Source organism: Lycorma delicatula, chromosome 4 (genome assembly GCF_047948215.1).
Source record: "Lycorma delicatula isolate Av1 chromosome 4, ASM4794821v1, whole genome shotgun sequence".
Taxonomy (NCBI): domain Eukaryota; kingdom Metazoa; phylum Arthropoda; class Insecta; order Hemiptera; family Fulgoridae; genus Lycorma; species Lycorma delicatula.
The window spans coordinates 116,624,128-116,642,752 of record NC_134458.1 but is presented as its reverse complement, the minus strand read 5'-3'; the positions used below and the strand labels follow the sequence as shown (position 1 = coordinate 116,642,752).

The following is an 18,625-nucleotide window of genomic DNA, read 5'->3' as shown; positions in this document are numbered from 1 at the left end:
CAACATACAGGTTTTTAAACTTAGAACAAAATAATGTAGAAAGTGTACTTGATCAACCTATGCCAAACATTCTTTCAGGCTTGTCTTTTGACTCCAACTCTTAACACCAATTTAATTGTTTTCCAGTCTCAATTTATCACTTTTAAATATGAAGAAGTATCGTGAAAGTAGGTTAGACAGATGAAGCAAGGAATGTGGAAGTAATGAACAGGACTAAATATGAAAGAACACTTTTGCAAGAAGTACACAAAAGAAAAAAAAACGTGTTAGGACATAGTTAGAGGAAGTGGAATCTTGACAACTGTATTTGAAGGGTTAGTAGATTGAGCAAAGATGTGAGGAAGAAAAAAGATAAAATGAATAGATAAGGTGAAGATTGCAAACTAAAAGGGGGTGAAGGAGAAGGCAAAGGCTTGGTACAAGGATGGATGGAGACAGTGGTGGCATAAGGGTTATTTAATCTTTACTATGAGCAGAACTTAAATATTAATACACTTTCTGAACTATGTAGAACTATTTTTAGGAAATATAGACTATCCATTGGTTGGAGTATTTAATAAGAAACTGTATTTCAATGGATTTTGCATCTGTCCTTTGCTTAGTTTTTCAAAATTGTTAATTGAATTTTCATTATATTTTATTATTATTAAATGGGTTTTAATTTTATTAAATGGTTTTTATATGATGATTCTATTACTTTTAGAAAGGTGGACTATGTTCTTTTACTTTTGTTTCAGGGTGCTGGTAAATATAGACAACAGGGTAGAAATTATGTTGTCGAAGATGGAGATATAATATTCTTTAAATTTAACACGGGTGGATTTAAAAAGAAAAACTGAAAACATGGACTGACTGTAAATGGAAAGTGTTACTTTAATTTAATAATAAAATATTCTCTCACAATAAAACTGCATAAATAATTTATTTTCTATAAATTACCTGTTTTATTTTATTTTTTTAAATATTAATACTACTTTAATAATATTTATTATATTTTTGCTTTTATAATATACATTAGCTTTTTTATTTATTAGGTTAGAAATATACCGAATCTGTTTAACCCTGAAACTGGCAATTATATTTTCCGAAAGTGGTAAGAATATTTTAGAACATTCTCTTTAGTGTAAAAATTCTTAAATCTATTTTTAAGCAAAACATCATAACTTATTTATTAATACACCCATAATACTCAAAAAAATTTATTACATATTACTTAATTTTTTATTATACAACCGGTAAAAAGTTACTTATGCATTATTTGAAGATTCTATTACATGCAAGTTGTTAATAATGATATTTTTTAAAGTAAAGAAAAAATGAATTTGTTGAAAAGATTTTTAAATATGTTAAAAATGTAGAACTAGGTCAAAAAGTAATATTTTACTCTGGTGATTTATTGTTTTTTATTTCTTGAGATTTTCTTTTCTTTCAATAATTCCTATGTTATAATGTTTTAGAACATTTAAAACAACCAGTATGAATCCTACAGTTGTACCTGAAACATCAGTAGCTGGATTTATTTTTTCCCTTTTTATTTACACAGAAAATTCTGTTTTACCAAGCACATGAAAAACTGTGCTGAGCCTTACCAATACTGAAAGGGGGTATTTATAGTAACAGAAAATGAATATAATGTGCTAGAATGGACACATAATTTTTTTTAAATAATACAAAATATTTTATAGAAGAAGAACTTTTTGGCTGGTCTGTCTCCAAAGTTTTACTAACTGTAAACTCGTTTTGATTGGAATCTGCTAAGTTCTGATGAACAAATAACATTCTGCTTATTTGCACTTGGCATAACTATAACAGATTATTTATCATTCTCATCCTCATAAAGAAATAATAAAATCAATTAGTAGAAATACACTGGGAATTACTACTGACTTCATCCATTCTTGTGTAATCACCATTATTGAAGTAAAGTTTCTTTCATAAGCAGATTCCTCTTAATTATTTTGCAAAAAAGTTTCTCTTAATAGTTGGCTGAACATTTAATATAAAATAATAATGAAAAAATATCTAAAACACATTAAAAATAGCTGATCACAATAAACCAAGCATGAAAATGAAAACAATAAAAAATTTGGAATTTACAAAGGATCCAGACATAAAAACTAAATAAAAAAGTATCATTTAATAATTAAAAATTTCCAGACTACTTTCTAAATTATTTTATTTTGTTACTTTCTAAACTATTTTATTATTAAACAATGTAATCTGGATAGTAAAAATATAAAAAAAAATTGTTATAAAGCTATGTACCAAAGCCGATTTTGTGACACTACCAGCTGAACAATAGATTTCATTGTCGCTAAATCAATGATTGCCAGTTCTAGGATTAAATGAGTGACTGGTTACACATAAGTATGATTACTGATATCAATAATTCATTCTTGTTACTGAATTTTTTGCTGTTGTATTACTTAAAATAATTAAAGTGCGCTATGCTAAAATAGTACAGTCAATTATGTTTCGATATTATTAACAATATTCCTCATTTTGACTTCTTTTTATCCTCTATCTCAAAGTTTAGTAACTATTAAACATGAATTTTAAACAATTTTAAAACGTGCTTTAAAAAAGTCTAAAAAATGGATTACCCAGTAAACATAAAAAGAATATAATTTTGTTTTCACCAAAATAATAGGCAAATAATAGTTGTCTATTTTCACAAGACTACAATGAAAAGCATGGGGCATGACCTCAGTTCTACTTTGCACCTTAACTTTAGTTTATCTAAAGAGATTTACTAGATATTGTATACTGAAGCTATCATTTCTATTTTGCATCAAAACTTTTGTCATATTTAAAGAATTTATGTAGATATTAAATAAGAAAGCGCATTTCATGCTTTTCATTGTGGTCTTGCAAAAATAGACAACTTTATACATATTATTTTGTTGAAAACAAAATTATTGTCTATTTATGTTTACTGGGTAATCATTTTTTTAGATTTTTTAAAAGCATGTTTTAAAATTATTTTTTTTATTTATACTTTTTATTAGTACAATGTTTAAATATTTACGGGGTAAATATTATGCAAGAGTTTTCGATATCTTGTACAAGGGTGTTTGAAGCGTTAACACCTTTGATCAACTATATTAATGTTCATTCATCCCTAGTGTGCACGTGTACTACTCCTCTCCACCTTCTGCACATTAAATACAGTTCAGCAAGTGGTAACAAAAGCGAACTAAAGAAAATAAAGAAAAACTTGTAAAAACACTTGTTTTAACTGTTGTAATGAAGTTGCTGATTTAAATTATAAATTAAATCCTTTGGTTATTTGATTTTTTTGTTTGATAGTTTTCAAACATTTATATTCTCTATTTGTGAGTTTCATTTCTGGTTTTAATTTTCCATTCTATCTATTTATTAGTTTCAGTATATTAATCCATACATTGTTTTTATTCTTAACGTCTTAATCAATGTATTTCAAACGATGGATTACATTTACTGTTCTGCTCCATTGTCCTGTTATACTCATTATTATGAAAAATATCTCCTATAAACCCTCTTAATTACTACTGTTGTCTAGCAACTTTAGCATAAATAGTTTTTTTTATTTCTTAAAATCTACATGTTTTACGTATGATTATATTTATGCTAAAAATTCATCCATAATTCAAAAAAAAATTATTATGTTTCTAAAATGTAAGTAATATTTAGCTTAGCTTTATAAGTATGAATTCTTCTCTTAATGCATTGCAGATTGGTCATATAATGATCATCATTATTTCAGAGAAGCATCTCTGAAGTCTGGAACAGGTAATGTAAAGCAATTAATCGTTATAACCCTTTCTGTGGGAATCTGTGCATTATGCACTTCATCTGTATTTAGTAGGGGAAATACAGTAACTTTTGGAAAAATTTATATTTTTATTTTGGTAATGCAAGAGTTAATAGTGACTAAGTTCTGGACTTTATGGATACCTAATTGTGAAAAAAGTGATAGATACCACTATACCGAAAAACTTGAAAGTTATAATCAAAATTTAAACTATTATAACTCACCTACATGTTATATTGACATTGGGCTCTTATATATAAATGGAGATGAAAAAAAGATAAGAGACGTAAAGTTTTTTTGAGTAATCAATTCATTGTATTATGATTTATGTTAATCTTTTTTACCTCTATGTATTTACTACTTGTATATCCTCAATTTTTTTTTTTATTTCATTCTTTTTTTTTGTTTTTACTTTCTATTCACCACTCTATGACCAAATCAACTAAATCTGGATATCTTGAAGACAGCCCACCAACTTAGTCCATTCATCACCTCCAAAAAGATTCTTCCACAAATGTCTTCCTGTTCATCTAAAAGCTTCTTTATTCCAAATTTAAAAGTTTTGTTAACTTTTAAAAATTTTCCTGTTTGTAGCCTATTTATTTAATTAGGAGATATAAAAATAGTAGGAAAGCAGTAGTAAGACCTTGTGAAGACAGGAATACCACTTAAAATAATTAAATTATTTTTTACATTATTAAAATTTAATTTGAAATACAATATAGGATGAAATGAAAATTTACATATGTGCATATAAAATGATATTTGACAGATAAAATTATATTATTTGGTATTGCTCAAATTTATTCCATTTTTTTAATAAACATTTGTACATATTTTTACAAATCAAGCTGTACAGTTGCTAAAGCATGTTGATTTAATAATCTTTTTTTAATATAATGATAAAATTCATACTCCGCAGCAAGTTGACTTTCTAATTTTTTTCTCACTTCTTTATCTAATACACTAATTGGTCTGTACAATTTCCTAGCTTTCTTTTCTTCTGAAACAATAAAAATCTTATAATCATAAGTTATACAATTTATTCTAATAGTAACTAATACTACAAAGCAAAAACTAAATTGTCATCCATAGGTTATCAGAGTGGGCAGAGATGAAACACCATTCAGTATAGATAATCAAAAAATCAGTGTCTGGCTTAACATTTAAATTTTACTGCTATCTGTTCATTATTTGTTTTTTTTTCAGTCTTCATTTACTGTTTGAGTCTAAATAACAATAGTCCCTTTAACAGGAAAATGTGGTGTTTGTAAAGCTTCATGTAAAATATCACTTCTGCTATTTCTCCATAAATACTTAATCTCTACTATATTATTGTTGTTATTTCTGATAAAAACAAAACAGCTTGAAGTTGTTTCATCATGTTGAACAATTCGGAAAATAAAGGGAAACAAACTTTTTAATTTATTTCTCAATGTGGTGGAGCAGAAATTCCAGTATATCTGGTAAATGAATATTGTTTATAATTAAATTATTTTGTTAGTTGTCACACTTAAATTAAAAAAAAAAATTGAAAAATACGTTTTGAATATTTTTTAAACATATCTTTTGATCATCATATTTTTACTTCCTTGTATGAAGTAAAGGAAGTAATGTGATCATGAAAAATATCAGTTTTCAGATTTCAACAGAAATATCCATTTTTACTTGTTTCGGCATGACATCTGTACATACATTCATATGTGTATGTATGTATCTCGCATAACTCAAAAACAATTAGCCGTAGAATGTTGAAATTTTGGATTTAGGACTCTTATAACATCTAATTGTGCACCTTCCCTTTTGATTGCAATCAACTGGCCCAAAAGTGCCTAAAATCCAAAACAATTTAGATTTTGGAATTTTTCTTAACTGCAGTAATCAGCCCTAATTGAAAACAATTCAACGATATGTCATAAGTGATACTTATTTTCATTGGTTCTAGAGTTATAGGCAAATAAAACTTTAATTAATGAAATATGTGGTTCTTACAAGGGAAGGGCACATCAGTTCGAATCAGAATCATCACCTTTTTTTTAACTTTTTTTTTAATCTATTTTTTTTAATTTAAATATATTGATTTATTAAAAATTATTAACCCATAATTGTTAAACAATTTTTACAATAAATAATGCAATGATGGCAATAAAAAAAAATATGAAAAAAATCACAAGTTGTTTGTGAAACAAAATTTTATGTACTTTTAAAAATATTATGTGTAATTCAGTAGGCATTATTACATATGTGTATATGTAATAGATTTAATGAAACATCTGATTAATTAATATTTATTGAAAATTGTAATTTAGAATTGTATTATTTTTGGATTTTGTACTTTAATTTCTGTTAATTTTATCGTCATTAAAGTTAACTACAGAGTGACTGAAAAATAGACACTCACAAGAACAACGTATACACTGAGGCATACATGCCCAATCTTTAATAAATTGCAAAAAAATTCTTATATTGTAGTTCATTACTCCTCTGATATTGTCAGACAATATTCTTCCTAAGTCAGAGTCTATCATCATTTCATTTATTTGTTTTCTGTTGCCAATCATTGATTCATTCATTGGTTTGATATAATTTGTGTACATTTTCCCTAGTTTTCAAATTTTCTTTCTCTTTATATTCATCATCCTCTCTTAATCTTTTTATTCTTTCCTTGGTCTTAACGTTTTCTTCCTCTGTATAATTATCATCTCTTAATTTTTTTTATTCTTCTCATGTTCTTAACGTATTCTTCCCCGTCACATTCATTTTCTTGTTATTTTTTTGACATATATTTCTTCATGTTTTTTTCTTTTTCCTTTATGATTGTTTCTTTTTCAATTTTGATTATTCACCAAATATCCAATAATAAAAACTGAATATTTTACATTGTAAGCTCAAAATTAACATTTGTAACCAGTATACAGTAGTTCACTAAACAGAATAATTTAATTATTATTAACTTTTATTTATACAACACACAGAAATCAGAAACATTTGTTAATCAGCGACTCATGAAGGTAGGAATAATACTGATCTAGTAATATGAGTAATAAAGGAGCTTTTACTCTATCCTAATACTTCATGTAAGATTGTTAAATTAATAATTATATAAATATTTGATGTTATATCTCACTTTCAAATGAAATAAGTTTAAATGAAGAGCAGCAAAAAATATGTATATGTAATTTAATAGGCATACAAGGAAGTTATATGGTGTTCAAATCAGATTTTTTTCTGTATGTATTTATAGTTGTGTTTTCAAATTTCTAAGTTGAATGGTTCAGCTGTAATGTTAATCATACATATACACGAGTGTTATCATAAGCATCTAAAAATTTGGTTGAGTGCAATGTAGTAGGGATACAGTAATACGACTATATGAGGTCTTTCCTCTATGGAAGAATCATGTTTTTGGTTAGATTTTTATCAAAAACAATTTCGTTGCAGCGTATATTTTAGATGGTTTATGCAAAATTATGATTCTATTGTCATATGGATAAAAAGATCCCAATCTCTGAAGGATTTTAGGTAGAATGGCTATCCATTTAGAGGGAACCATTAAGTTTTCCTCTGGTTGAGTTGTGTGTGTCATAACTGCATGCAGCTTCTCCATGGGTAGATTATCTCTATAAATTTTGAACAAAATATTAGGCATAAATAATTTTATTTGTAATAACAAATTACCAGAAATATTTCACTACTATAACAGTGATGTCATAATTAGCTACAGTACAAGTCTTTGCAAATTAATTGATTGACTGTTGGGATACACTACTTTGGCTGCTGGTATGTGGAGAAGTCTCTGAGTGACATTAAGAGCAGTGGTGGGGATGGCATAGTGTACTATGGACTCGTCTTCAGATATTACATATACAATAATCTCTTTTTCAATAAAATTTGATTTTTTTAAATGTTTGTGTTTTACTTTTTTTTCATTGATTTACTCTAAATTAAATTCAATACAATTTTATTTTTAACCTTCTTGTTAATTTAATATATTTATTACAGATATAATGACAAATATGCTTCATGGTTTTTAATTGAGTTATTTAAAAAGAAATTGTTTGATATTTGTGGATAGTAATGCTTTGGCACCCAAGATTTTTTAATTCTTCAGTAATTTAACTTAAAATCACAAAGTGTGTCCTGTAATTTGTTTCCACAAAAATGGAGTATGGTATTTATTTCTTTCGATAACGTAGACTGGAATAAAATGTTCAGCATTTAAAAAAAATTAGGGTTCAAATACAGAGATAGAAGAACAATTGCTAACATGTACAGGAACCAAACAGCAACAATAACAATTGAAGAACATAAGAAAGAAGCCCTAATAAGAAAGGGAGTCCGACAAGGATGTTCCCTATCTCCGTTACTTTTTAATCTTTACATGGAACTAGCAGTTAATGATGTTAAAGAACAATTTAGATTCGGAGTAACAGTACAAGGTGAAAAGATAAAGATGCTACGATTTGCTGATGATATAGTAATTCTAGCCGAGAGTAAAAAGGATTTAGAAGAAACAATGAACGGCATAGATGAAGTCCTACGCAAGAACTATCGCATGAAAATAAACAAGAACAAAACAAAAGTAATGAAATGTAGTAGAAATAACAAAGATGGACCGCTAAATGTGAAAATAGGAGGAGAAAAGATTATGGAGGTAGAAGAATTTTGTTATTTGGGAAGTAAAATTACTAAAGATGGACGAAGCAGGAGCGATATAAAATGCCGAATAGCACAAGCTAAACGAGCCTTCAGTAAGAAATATAATTTGTTTACATCAAAAATTAATTTAAATGTCAGGAAAAGATTTTTGAAAGTGTATGTTTGGAGTGTCGCTTTATATGGAAGTGAAACTTGGACAATCGGAGTATCTGAGAAGAAAAGATTAGAAGCTTTTGAAATGTGGTGCTATAGGAGAATGTTAAAAATCAGATGGGTGGATAAAGTGACAAATGAAGAGGTATTGCGGCAAATAGATGAAGAAAGAAGCATTTGGAAAAATATAGTTAAAAGAAGAGACAGACTTATAGGCCACATACTAAGGCATCCTGGAATGGTCGCTTTAATATTGGAAGGACAGGTAGAAGGGAAAAATTGTGTAGGCAGGCCACGTTTGGAGTATGTAAAACAAATTGTTGGGGATGTAGGATGTAGAGGGTATACTGAAATGAAACGACTAGCACTAGATAAGGAATCTTGGAGAGCTGCATCAAACCAGTCAAATGACTGAAGACAAAAAAAAAAAAAAAAAAGGTATTTATTTACATCAGTATTATAAATTTGAGAAAAATTGTCAACAGTTATTAATGAAAAACAAAATTTTCCAGACCTGTACAATGCATTTCTCAAGTAAATATATTTCACATTGTCTTAACTTATGTAGCCTAATTATTATATATTGATAGATTCTTTATTTAAATATTACTTTTTTTTAACATGTTACAAACAGTAAATGAAGTATATAATATTTACACACCAGTAACATACAGTTAGAAAAACTATTTTTCAGATTGTTATGATCACTACAAAAAGTCAATAATACATTTTTCTATATAGCAGAACATCTAATTGTAAATAAATATAAAAACATAGAAAATATTATAAATTAATAATGCCAAAGAAAAAAGACTTGTTAAAAATTATTACATTCATAAATGTAAAAATAGATTTTAAGTAAGTAATACATGAAAGAAATTTCGATATGATAAACTTGCAAAATATAACATAGTATTTATATACTGGTAAATCTTATGATTTACCATTGGTTTAATCTACCATGATAGAAAAAAATTGTGTATATATATATTGCTACTTTTTAATTATTTATTTATAACTGATTATAATACTTTATATATGCTAAAAATGTTGATTGATTTCATAAAAGCACTAAATAGAAGACTCATCATTTCTATTTTGGTGGTATATATAAATACAATCCAAAAAATATAATTACAAAAAAATTTAAATGTTATAAATTAAATTGAAATAAATCTTCAACTAACCTGAAAGATGCATTGTAAAAACATTTAGAACATCCCTAAAGAAATATGGAAGTTGATGTTGTAAAACAAAAAGAGTTGAATTTACTTCTTCTAATATACCAACAACTGGAAAATAGCGTTCAACATTTTGCTTTGCTCTGTTCAGTGCTGACTGATCATTTAACATCCTGTTTTTATACAACATATATAAAGTTTGTATATAAACTAATAAATAACATATTTATTAAATAAGATGTAAATACATAAAATTTTATTTTCTAATAATGTATAGCAATTGAGTTGTGAAGCGTATCCATTCTGTTAATTAAATTTACTATTTTGCCTGTTTTTCTGTTAATTTTAAAAATAGAGAAATTATTTAATAACAAATAAAAATCCATCTTGGATGTTTTTCCATAAGATTGCCACAGTTTAAGGATTGTATCAACAAGAAGTAAATCAGTTACGTATTTAACATGAATTGCAGCTCATATAACTGCTATTTTTAACTCATAGTGATAAATGAAGAAAATTGTTTTTTTTTTTTTGTCTTCAGTAATTTTAATGTTTGATGCAGCTCTCCAAGATTCCCTATCTAGTGCTAGTCGTTTCATTTCAGTATACTCTCTACATCCTACATCCCTAACAATTTGATTTACATATTCCAAACGTGGCCTGCCTACACAATGTTTTCCTTCTACCTGTCCTTTCAATATTAAAGCGACTATTCCAGGATGCCTTAGTATGTGGCCTATAAGTCTGTCTCTTCTTTTAACTATATTTTTCAAAATGCTTCTTTCTTCATCTATTTGCCGCAATACCTCTTCATTTGTCACTTTATCCACCCATCTGATTTTTAACATTCTCCTATAGCACCACATTTCAAAAGCTTCTAATCTTTTCTTCTCAGATACTCCGATTGTCCAAGTTTCACTTCCATATAAAGCGACACTCCAAACATACACTTTCAAAAATCTTTTCCTGACATTTAAATTAATTTTTGATGTAAACAAATTATATTTCTTACTGAAGGCTCGTTTAGCTTGTGCTATTCGGCATTTTATATCGCTCCTGCTTCGTCCATCTTTAGTAATTTTACTTCCCAAATAACAAAATTCTTCTACCTCCATAATCTTTTCTCCTCCTATTTTCACATTCAGCGGTCCATCTTTGTTATTTCTACTACATTTCATTACTTTTGTTTTGTTCTTGTTTATTTTCATGCGATAGTTCTTGCGTAGGACTTCATATATGCCGTTCATTGTTTCTTCTAAATCCTTTTTACTCTCGGCTAGAATTACTATATCATCAGCAAATCTTAGCATCTTTATCTTTTCACCTTGTACTGTTACTCCGAATCTAAATTGTTCTTTAACATCATTAACTGCTAGTTCCATGTAAAGATTAAAAAGTAACGGAGATAGGGAACATCCTTGTTGGACTCCCTTTCTTATTACGGCTTCTTTCTTATGTTCTTCAATTATTACTGTTGCTGTTTGGTTCCTATACATGTTAGCAATTATTCTTCTATCTCTGTATTTGAACCCTAATTTTTTTAAAATGCTGAACATTTTATTCCGGTCTACGTTATCGAATGCCTTTTCTAGGTCTATAAACGCCAAGTATGTTGGTTTGTTTTTCTTTAATCTTCCTTCTACTATTAATCTGAGGCCTAAAATTGCTTCCCTTGTCCCTATACTTTTCCTGAAACCAAATTGGTCTTCTCCTAACACTTCTTCCACTCTCCTCTCAATTCTTCTGTATAGAATTCTAGTTAAGATTTTTGATGCATGACTAGTTAAACTAATTGTTCTGTATTCTTCACATTTATCTGCCCCTGCTTTCTTTGGTATCATGACTATAACACTTTTTTTGAAGTCTGACAGAAATTTCCCTTTTTCATAAATATTACACACCAATTTGTATAATCTATCAATCGCTTCCTCACCTGCACTGCACAGTAATTCTACAGGTATTCCGTCTATTCCAGGAGCCTTTCTGCCATTTAAATCTTTTAATGCTCTCTTAAATTCAGATCTCAGTATTGTTTCTCCCATTTCATCATCCTCAACTTCCTCTTCTTCCTCTATAACACCATTTTCTAATTCATTTCCTCCGTATAACTCTTCAATACATTCCACCCATCTATCGACTTTACCTTTCATATTATATATTGGTGTACCATCTTTGTTTAACACATTATTAGATTTTAATTTATGTACCCCAAAATTCTCCTTAACTTTCCTGTATGCTCCGTCTATTTTACCAATGTTTTCTCTTTCCACTTCTGAACACTTTTCTTTAATCCACTCTTCTTTCGCCAGTTTGCACTTCCTGTTTATAGCATTTCTAAATTGCCGATAGTTCCTTTTACTTTCTTCATCACTAGCATTCTTATATTTTCTACGTTCATCCATCAGCTGCAATATATCGTCTGAAACCCAAGGTTTTTTACTAGTTCTCTTTATTCTGCCTAAGTTTGCTTCTGCTGATTTAAGAATTTCCTTTTTAACATTCCCATTCTCCCATTCTTCTTCTACATTTTCTACCTTATCTTTTTTACTCAGACCTCTTGCGATGTCCTCCTCAAAAATCTTCTTTACCTCCTCTTCCTCAAGCTTCTCTAAATTCCACCGATTCATCTGACACCTTTTCTTCAGGTTTTTAAACCCCAATCTACATTTCATTATCACCAAATTATGGTCGCTATCAATGTCTGCTCCAGGGTAAGTTTTGCAGTCAACAAGTTGATTTCTAAATCTTTGCTTAACCATGATATAATCTATCTGATACCTTGCAGTATCACCTGGCTTTTTCTAAGTGTATATTCTTCTATTATGATTTTTAAATTGGGTGTTGGCAATTACTAAATTATACTTCGTCCAAAACTCTATAAGTCGGTCCCCTCTTTCATTCCTTTTGCCCAGCCCGTATTCACTCACTATATTTCCTTCCTTGCCTTTTCCAATGTTTGCATTTCAATCTCCAATTATTATTAAATTTTCATCTCCTTTTACGTGTTTAATTGCTTCATCAATCTCTTCATATACACAATCTACCTCATCATCATCATGGGCGCTTGTAGGCATGTAGACGTTAACAATCGTTGTCGGTTTAGGTTTTCATTTTATCCGTATTACAATGATTCTATCGCTATGCGTTTTGAAATACTCTACCCTCTTCCCTATCTTCTTGTTCATTATGAAACCTACTCCTGCCTGCCCATTATTTGAAGCTGAGTTAATTATTCTAAAATCACCTGACCAAAAGTCGCCTTCCTCTTCCCACCGAACCTCACTAATTCCTACTACATCCACATTTATCCTATCCATTTCCCTTTTTAAATTTTCTAGCCTACCAACCTTTTTTAAACTTCTAACATTCCACGCTCCGACTCGTAGAATGTTATTTTTTAATTTTCTGGTGACCCCTTCCTTAGTAGTCCCCACCCGGAGATCCGAACGGGGGACTAGTTTACCTCCGGAATATTTTACCAAGGAAGGCGCCTCATTTTCATTTCTATATGAAAATGCAGAGAGCCACATTTTCTTGGAAAAAAAGCAGCTGTAGTTTTCCATTGCTTTCTGCTGCGCAGTACTCAGAGGACTGAGTAATGTTGATATGGCCGTTTAAGTCATTCTGACTCACGCCCCTAAAAACTGTTGAAAGAGCTGCTGCCCTCTTTCAGGAATCATTCCTTAGTCTAGCTCTCAACAGATACCTCTCCGATATGGTTGCACCTTCGGTCCAGCTACTCTGTATCCCTGAGCACTCAAGCCCCCTCACCAACGGCAAGGTCTCATGATTCATAGAGGAGGGAAAATTGCTTATTGCAAAGAAATCTGATGATAAATAATAATTGTACCAATATTCAGTAATTATATTCTTACATTAATATTCATGGTATTATGTTAAGTAAACAGATCTTATAGTGTGGAATCCCTTTAAAATTTAATATTAAAGTGCTAAAAAAAACTTACAATCATATATGAAAAAAAATTTTTTCTCTTTACAGTATGTTTAAATTATTTTGTATAGTATATGCAGGGAAGTATCACAAGGTTTTCCTGGGACTTTTGTAACCTATTCTACTCATGAAAATAATGGAAAATGATCATATATATTCTAAAATGCTTTATTTGAGAGTTACAGCTAGTGAAAGATTTTGCTTGGATTTCAGCTACCCCAGTAAATGAGATTGTGCTGAAATTTTTAGGACTTTAATTAAGGGGCAAAATTAGTGATTTTTAAGACTTCGGACTTGAAATCGAATAAAATAGGTCCAAGAACCATATCTGCAGTAATTTTTGAGAAATTGGAGTAAAAACCAATAAACAGGTAACCCTATTTTTCAAGTATGATGTACAATAACGTTGTTAAATGGATAATTAATACATAATAAAACTTTTAACCAAGACTTTAAAAGAATTTAATTTTGCACAAAATGGTGTAAGATAAATTGAATAAAACAAAGAAAATTAGAAAAATTTGAATTTTATGTAGAAACAGCAACATATTTACTACATTTGTCAAAAAAGTGCATATTTAATATCAACATAAACCAAAATTATTTTTTGATGACGTGAAAAATTTGTATGATTACAAATTCTACAGCTTATCAACAATGCATAATACTGCATTAGTGTTTAAATTATTATGTAAGATACATTAAATATATCAGGTACTGTAAACTCTTCTTCTCTTTCTTTTTCTGTTTAGCCTCCAGAACCACCATAAGATATTACTTCAGAAGATGAACGAGGATGGTACACAGTCTGTCCCACAAGAAAGGTAACTCATGTGAAATAAAATACAAGACTTGTTTATTTTTAGTTTATATGACTTTTTACTCAAAATAGGCCCCTTGTGAGACAACTGGAAACATTGAAAAAATTGTTCGAAACAATTTTGATATTCAATCTTTGAAATTGCCTGCAGTACCATGGTCATAGCCCTCTGGATATCTGAAATCGTGTCAAAACGCTTTCCTTACATTGACATTTTCAGTTTTGGAAATAACCAGAAGTTGCACGGAGACAAATCAGGCAAATAAAGAGGGTGTTCAAGCACCATGATACAGTTTTGAGCTAAGAGATCGTATATGATTTTGCTTTAGTCTGTAAGTCCATTGTCTTGCAACAAACACCATATTGCTTGATTCTGATATTCAGGTCGAACCCAAACAATCCTCACCCATAAACGATTTAAAACATCCAAGTAGTAATCTGCATTCACCATTTGACCTTCTAGAGTGAATTCTTTATGGATAATTCCTTTTGAATCAAAGAAAACAGTGAACTGTCCCTTGACACGGCTTTTCTGCATGCAGACTTTTTTGGGTCTCAGATTCTGGACCTTTCCATTCTAAGTTTTGGAGCTTTGTAAGTGGCTCGAACTGAAAACACCAGGTTTCATTACTTGTTACGATGCAAGAAATGAAGTCTGGGTCCCTAGCGGCTGATCTTTTCATGTCTCTGCGGTGTTCCACTCTGCAATCATTTTTATTACCAGTGAGTGAGTGAGTGGGGCACAAAACGACAACAGATCTTTTTGCCCAAATTTTCAGTTAGAATGCAATGCACAGTTTTAGGAATTCCAGTGATCTCCTGAATTAACCTATTAGATTCACAATGATCATTTTAAAGAATTTCAGCCACTTTTTAAACATTTTCTTCTACTCTAACTGTTGATGATGCTCCTGGACATAGATCATCTTCAGTGCTCTCTCTGCCATCACGCAACCTTGCATACCACTTAAAAACATTTTTATGACTCATTGCTTCACTACCATAAACAGTTATCATTTTAAAAGTGTCTGTGGCACTTTTACCCAATTTAAAACATAACTTAATTTTTGAACGTTTCTCCATTGCTCCTTTCACGACCAAAGTTCAAAACATACTGTTAAAGTTTTGGTTATTACGAGCAGTCTGTGATGCCAGCACTGTTAAATTTAAAACGGAAGATAGGTAGAATACCACCCTAGTTAATTTATGCATCCGTTCACAGATCGCATTTAGTAGTTAGACGAATATAAAATCAGTCACCTTTCTTGTGGAACGGACTGTGTATGTGCGAATGTGAATGAAATGTAGTCTTGTACAGTCTCAGGTCGACCGCTTCTGAGAAGTGTGGTTAATTGAAACCCAACCACCAAAGAACACCAGTATTCAGATCCGTATAAAAGTAACTGCCTTTATTAGGATGTGAACCTTAGAACTCTTTTGACTTCAAAATCAGCTGATTTGCAATAAGTTAATAACTACTAGACCAGCTCAGTGGACAAGGTACTGTGAACTGTGCTGTCATTAGTGAAGGTTTTTTGTGAATTTTATTTTAAATGTGATCAGTTTACCATTGAAGTAATGCTGTACTTATTAACAACAGAGAAATACTGAATACCATGGTATGGTATTCATTTTTGGTGTGTGTAATGGTAATGCCACAGTAGAATGTGAAATACATTTTCTGTATTGCAGGATTCCAGATCCCAAAACAATTAGTGCAACTTTTCGCAGTCTTTGAGAAACAGATTCACTACCTAGTATTCATACCAGCTATGAATGGTATAGTGACAAATCGTGTTAGAACACTCTTTTGCATTGTGGGAATTTGTTTTGAACTTGTGTCATAATCCTTTCCTTCAGAATCTTGATATATGCATCACTTTTCAACATACCTTCTACTGGAAATAATGAATAAGGGCTTTGAAATGTGAAACAATCCAAAACATTTTTTTCTGGGGATGTTTAACTGATTGTTGGATATGAGTCGATGATGTATTTTCATCTGATGCTTTTCTAACATCTGGAACCCTTTTTTTCTGAACATAAAAATGTAGCACACATTTGGAAAACATAACATTTTTCCATCCAATCTTCTTTGATCCAATTAGCATGTGCTTTGGTCCAAAAGAGCATGTTTTTGCACATTACTGGTATTAAAGCTTCTTTTTAGCTGGCCAATGAGCTTTCCATTCAGCTACACAGAAGTATGGTATGCACAGAAAGAGAAACAATTTTCAAATGCTTTCTTGGAGTTACGTTCATTAGTACATATTCAAGATACACGAAACAAAAAATACCTAAATATGATTTTATAATAAAAAATTAATTAAACTTTCACAAAACACTATTTATAACATGAAAATTGCTAAATAACCAAAAAATAATAACGTTGCATTACACAAACAGCTTAAAGAATGGTTGTGGTCAAGCAGTATAGCCACAACAAAAAAATTAAAATTCCCTGTGCTCAGATTAACTTGCATGCTACTCTATATTATTTATTATAATGGCTAGAAAAATACATAAGTGTAACATACATACCATATCACATTCTTCTTTGTATTTCATTTGTAACAGTGGTTGATAATCTAATATACTAACCTCACTTCCAAAACTGCTGCTCAAAATAACTTACTAAAACTTCATTCAAACTGCTCTCTCATGTTATGTTTGCAACAAAGATCTATTTTCAACAATCCTGTTTGCCTTGAATTTTCTCTTAGATGACAAGTTGTAAAAAACTATCCTTCTTCCCACATATTTTGTGCTTTGATTTCCTCTGCTTTATATCTAAAACTACTTCTTTCCCATTTTCACTCTTTTTAATACTGTTACATTCATAGATTCTATCGATGCATCTCCCCCATAACTAAAATCAGTTAACTTTTTGTAAAATAACTTTATTCAGTGTCCAGGCTTCCTGATAATATTTTATTACACTGAATACATAGAATTTCATTAAAACAATTTTTAATCTTCAACTGTTTACTACATAAAATATTTTTCTTCCAAACAAAATAAGCTTACATTTTTCCAGTTGTTGCACTAATTTGCACTGTATAATCACTTCCCTCAATTTCTGTTGTCCCTAAATAATTATATATTTCATTTTTTCTATCTGTCCACTTCGATTTTTTAAAATCTTATTGTTATTATTACTTTGGTAAATAATGTCATAAATTTTATTTTATTGTTATAGAGAAGTAGAAACCATCCAGTCTACTGCAGTTTACAATGCACTGCATTATTTATTCTGCTGGTTGTTTATCAGCCTGTCAGAATCTTTTATATATCCTATAGAAATATGAAAACATGTCTGTACACAGACATGTTTAAATTACAGTAGTGTATTAAAATACAGTCTTAAAAAAAATTAATACAATCTTATTAATTGAAATATTATTACTATTTTGCTATTCATATCACTTGTAGTTTTATTTATTTTAGGTATAATAACAATATTGATTTATTTATGGTTATATTTCCAGAATCTAAAAAAGTATTATTTTATTTTCCTGTAATGAAATATTAAAGTTTGTAGGATAAAAATTTGTTTAGCATTTGTAGTTGTAGCAATGTAAATACTGATTTGAAGAATGACTTAAGAAGTATTTTGTAATTTTTTCAAAATACTGGTATATAATCCTTAAATATTATTCTATAATTAATGACATGAAACAAAGCATAACATATAAAGTCCAATGGGAAGGTTTTGCAGTAAAACTTATTTTTTTATAATTTTTCAAAATAATTCCCACCACACGCTATATACTTCTCCATTCTTTGAAACCAGTCTTCAAAGAAACCCTGCCATGTTTCATTGAGATCTGGGCACACTTATCATCCCAAGCCCTTAGGGAGTCATCATCACTCATAAAATGCCTCCCTTTCAGTCAGTTCCTCACCAGGAGGAACAGTACAAAGTAACATGGAACAAGGTGAGGACTGCAGGGAGAATGCTGTAAAGTTTTATTCCAGTGCTGGCCAAATACTCAGATCAAATTTTAGAGCAGTGCACTGGAGCGTTATCATGGTGAAGAAACCATGTGTCCATCTTTGAGTTTGGG

General features: G+C 29.8%; 2 protein-coding genes across 6 annotated transcripts in view; one reads left to right on the top strand and one right to left on the bottom strand.

The window, feature by feature from the left end:
* LOC142323803 (obg-like ATPase 1) overlaps window positions 1-2,468 on the top strand; it is a 54,648-nt gene extending 52,180 nt beyond the window's left edge. Inside the window, exon 11 of the mRNA XM_075364032.1 lies at window positions 738-2,468. Coding sequence (XP_075220147.1) covers window positions 738-839 — 102 coding nt within the window. The 3' untranslated portion in view covers window positions 840-2,468. The remainder of the gene's footprint in view (window positions 1-737) is intronic.
* Window positions 2,469-4,492: 2,024 nt separating this feature from the next.
* Window positions 4,493-18,625, bottom strand: part of LOC142323802 (uronyl 2-sulfotransferase homolog pip-like) — a 38,952-nt gene continuing 24,819 nt past the window's right edge. For 4 of the 5 annotated variants that reach the window (XM_075364026.1, XM_075364027.1, XM_075364029.1 and 1 more), the window contains exons 5-6: window positions 9,793-9,959; window positions 4,495-4,796 (exon numbers count right to left, since the gene is read on the bottom strand). In XM_075364026.1, coding sequence (XP_075220141.1) covers window positions 4,633-4,796; window positions 9,793-9,959 — 331 coding nt within the window. In that variant the 3' untranslated portion in view covers window positions 4,495-4,632. Of the gene's footprint in view, window positions 4,797-9,792; window positions 9,960-18,625 lie in introns of all 5 variants that reach the window. The other variant, XM_075364031.1, reaches the window with a different exon arrangement.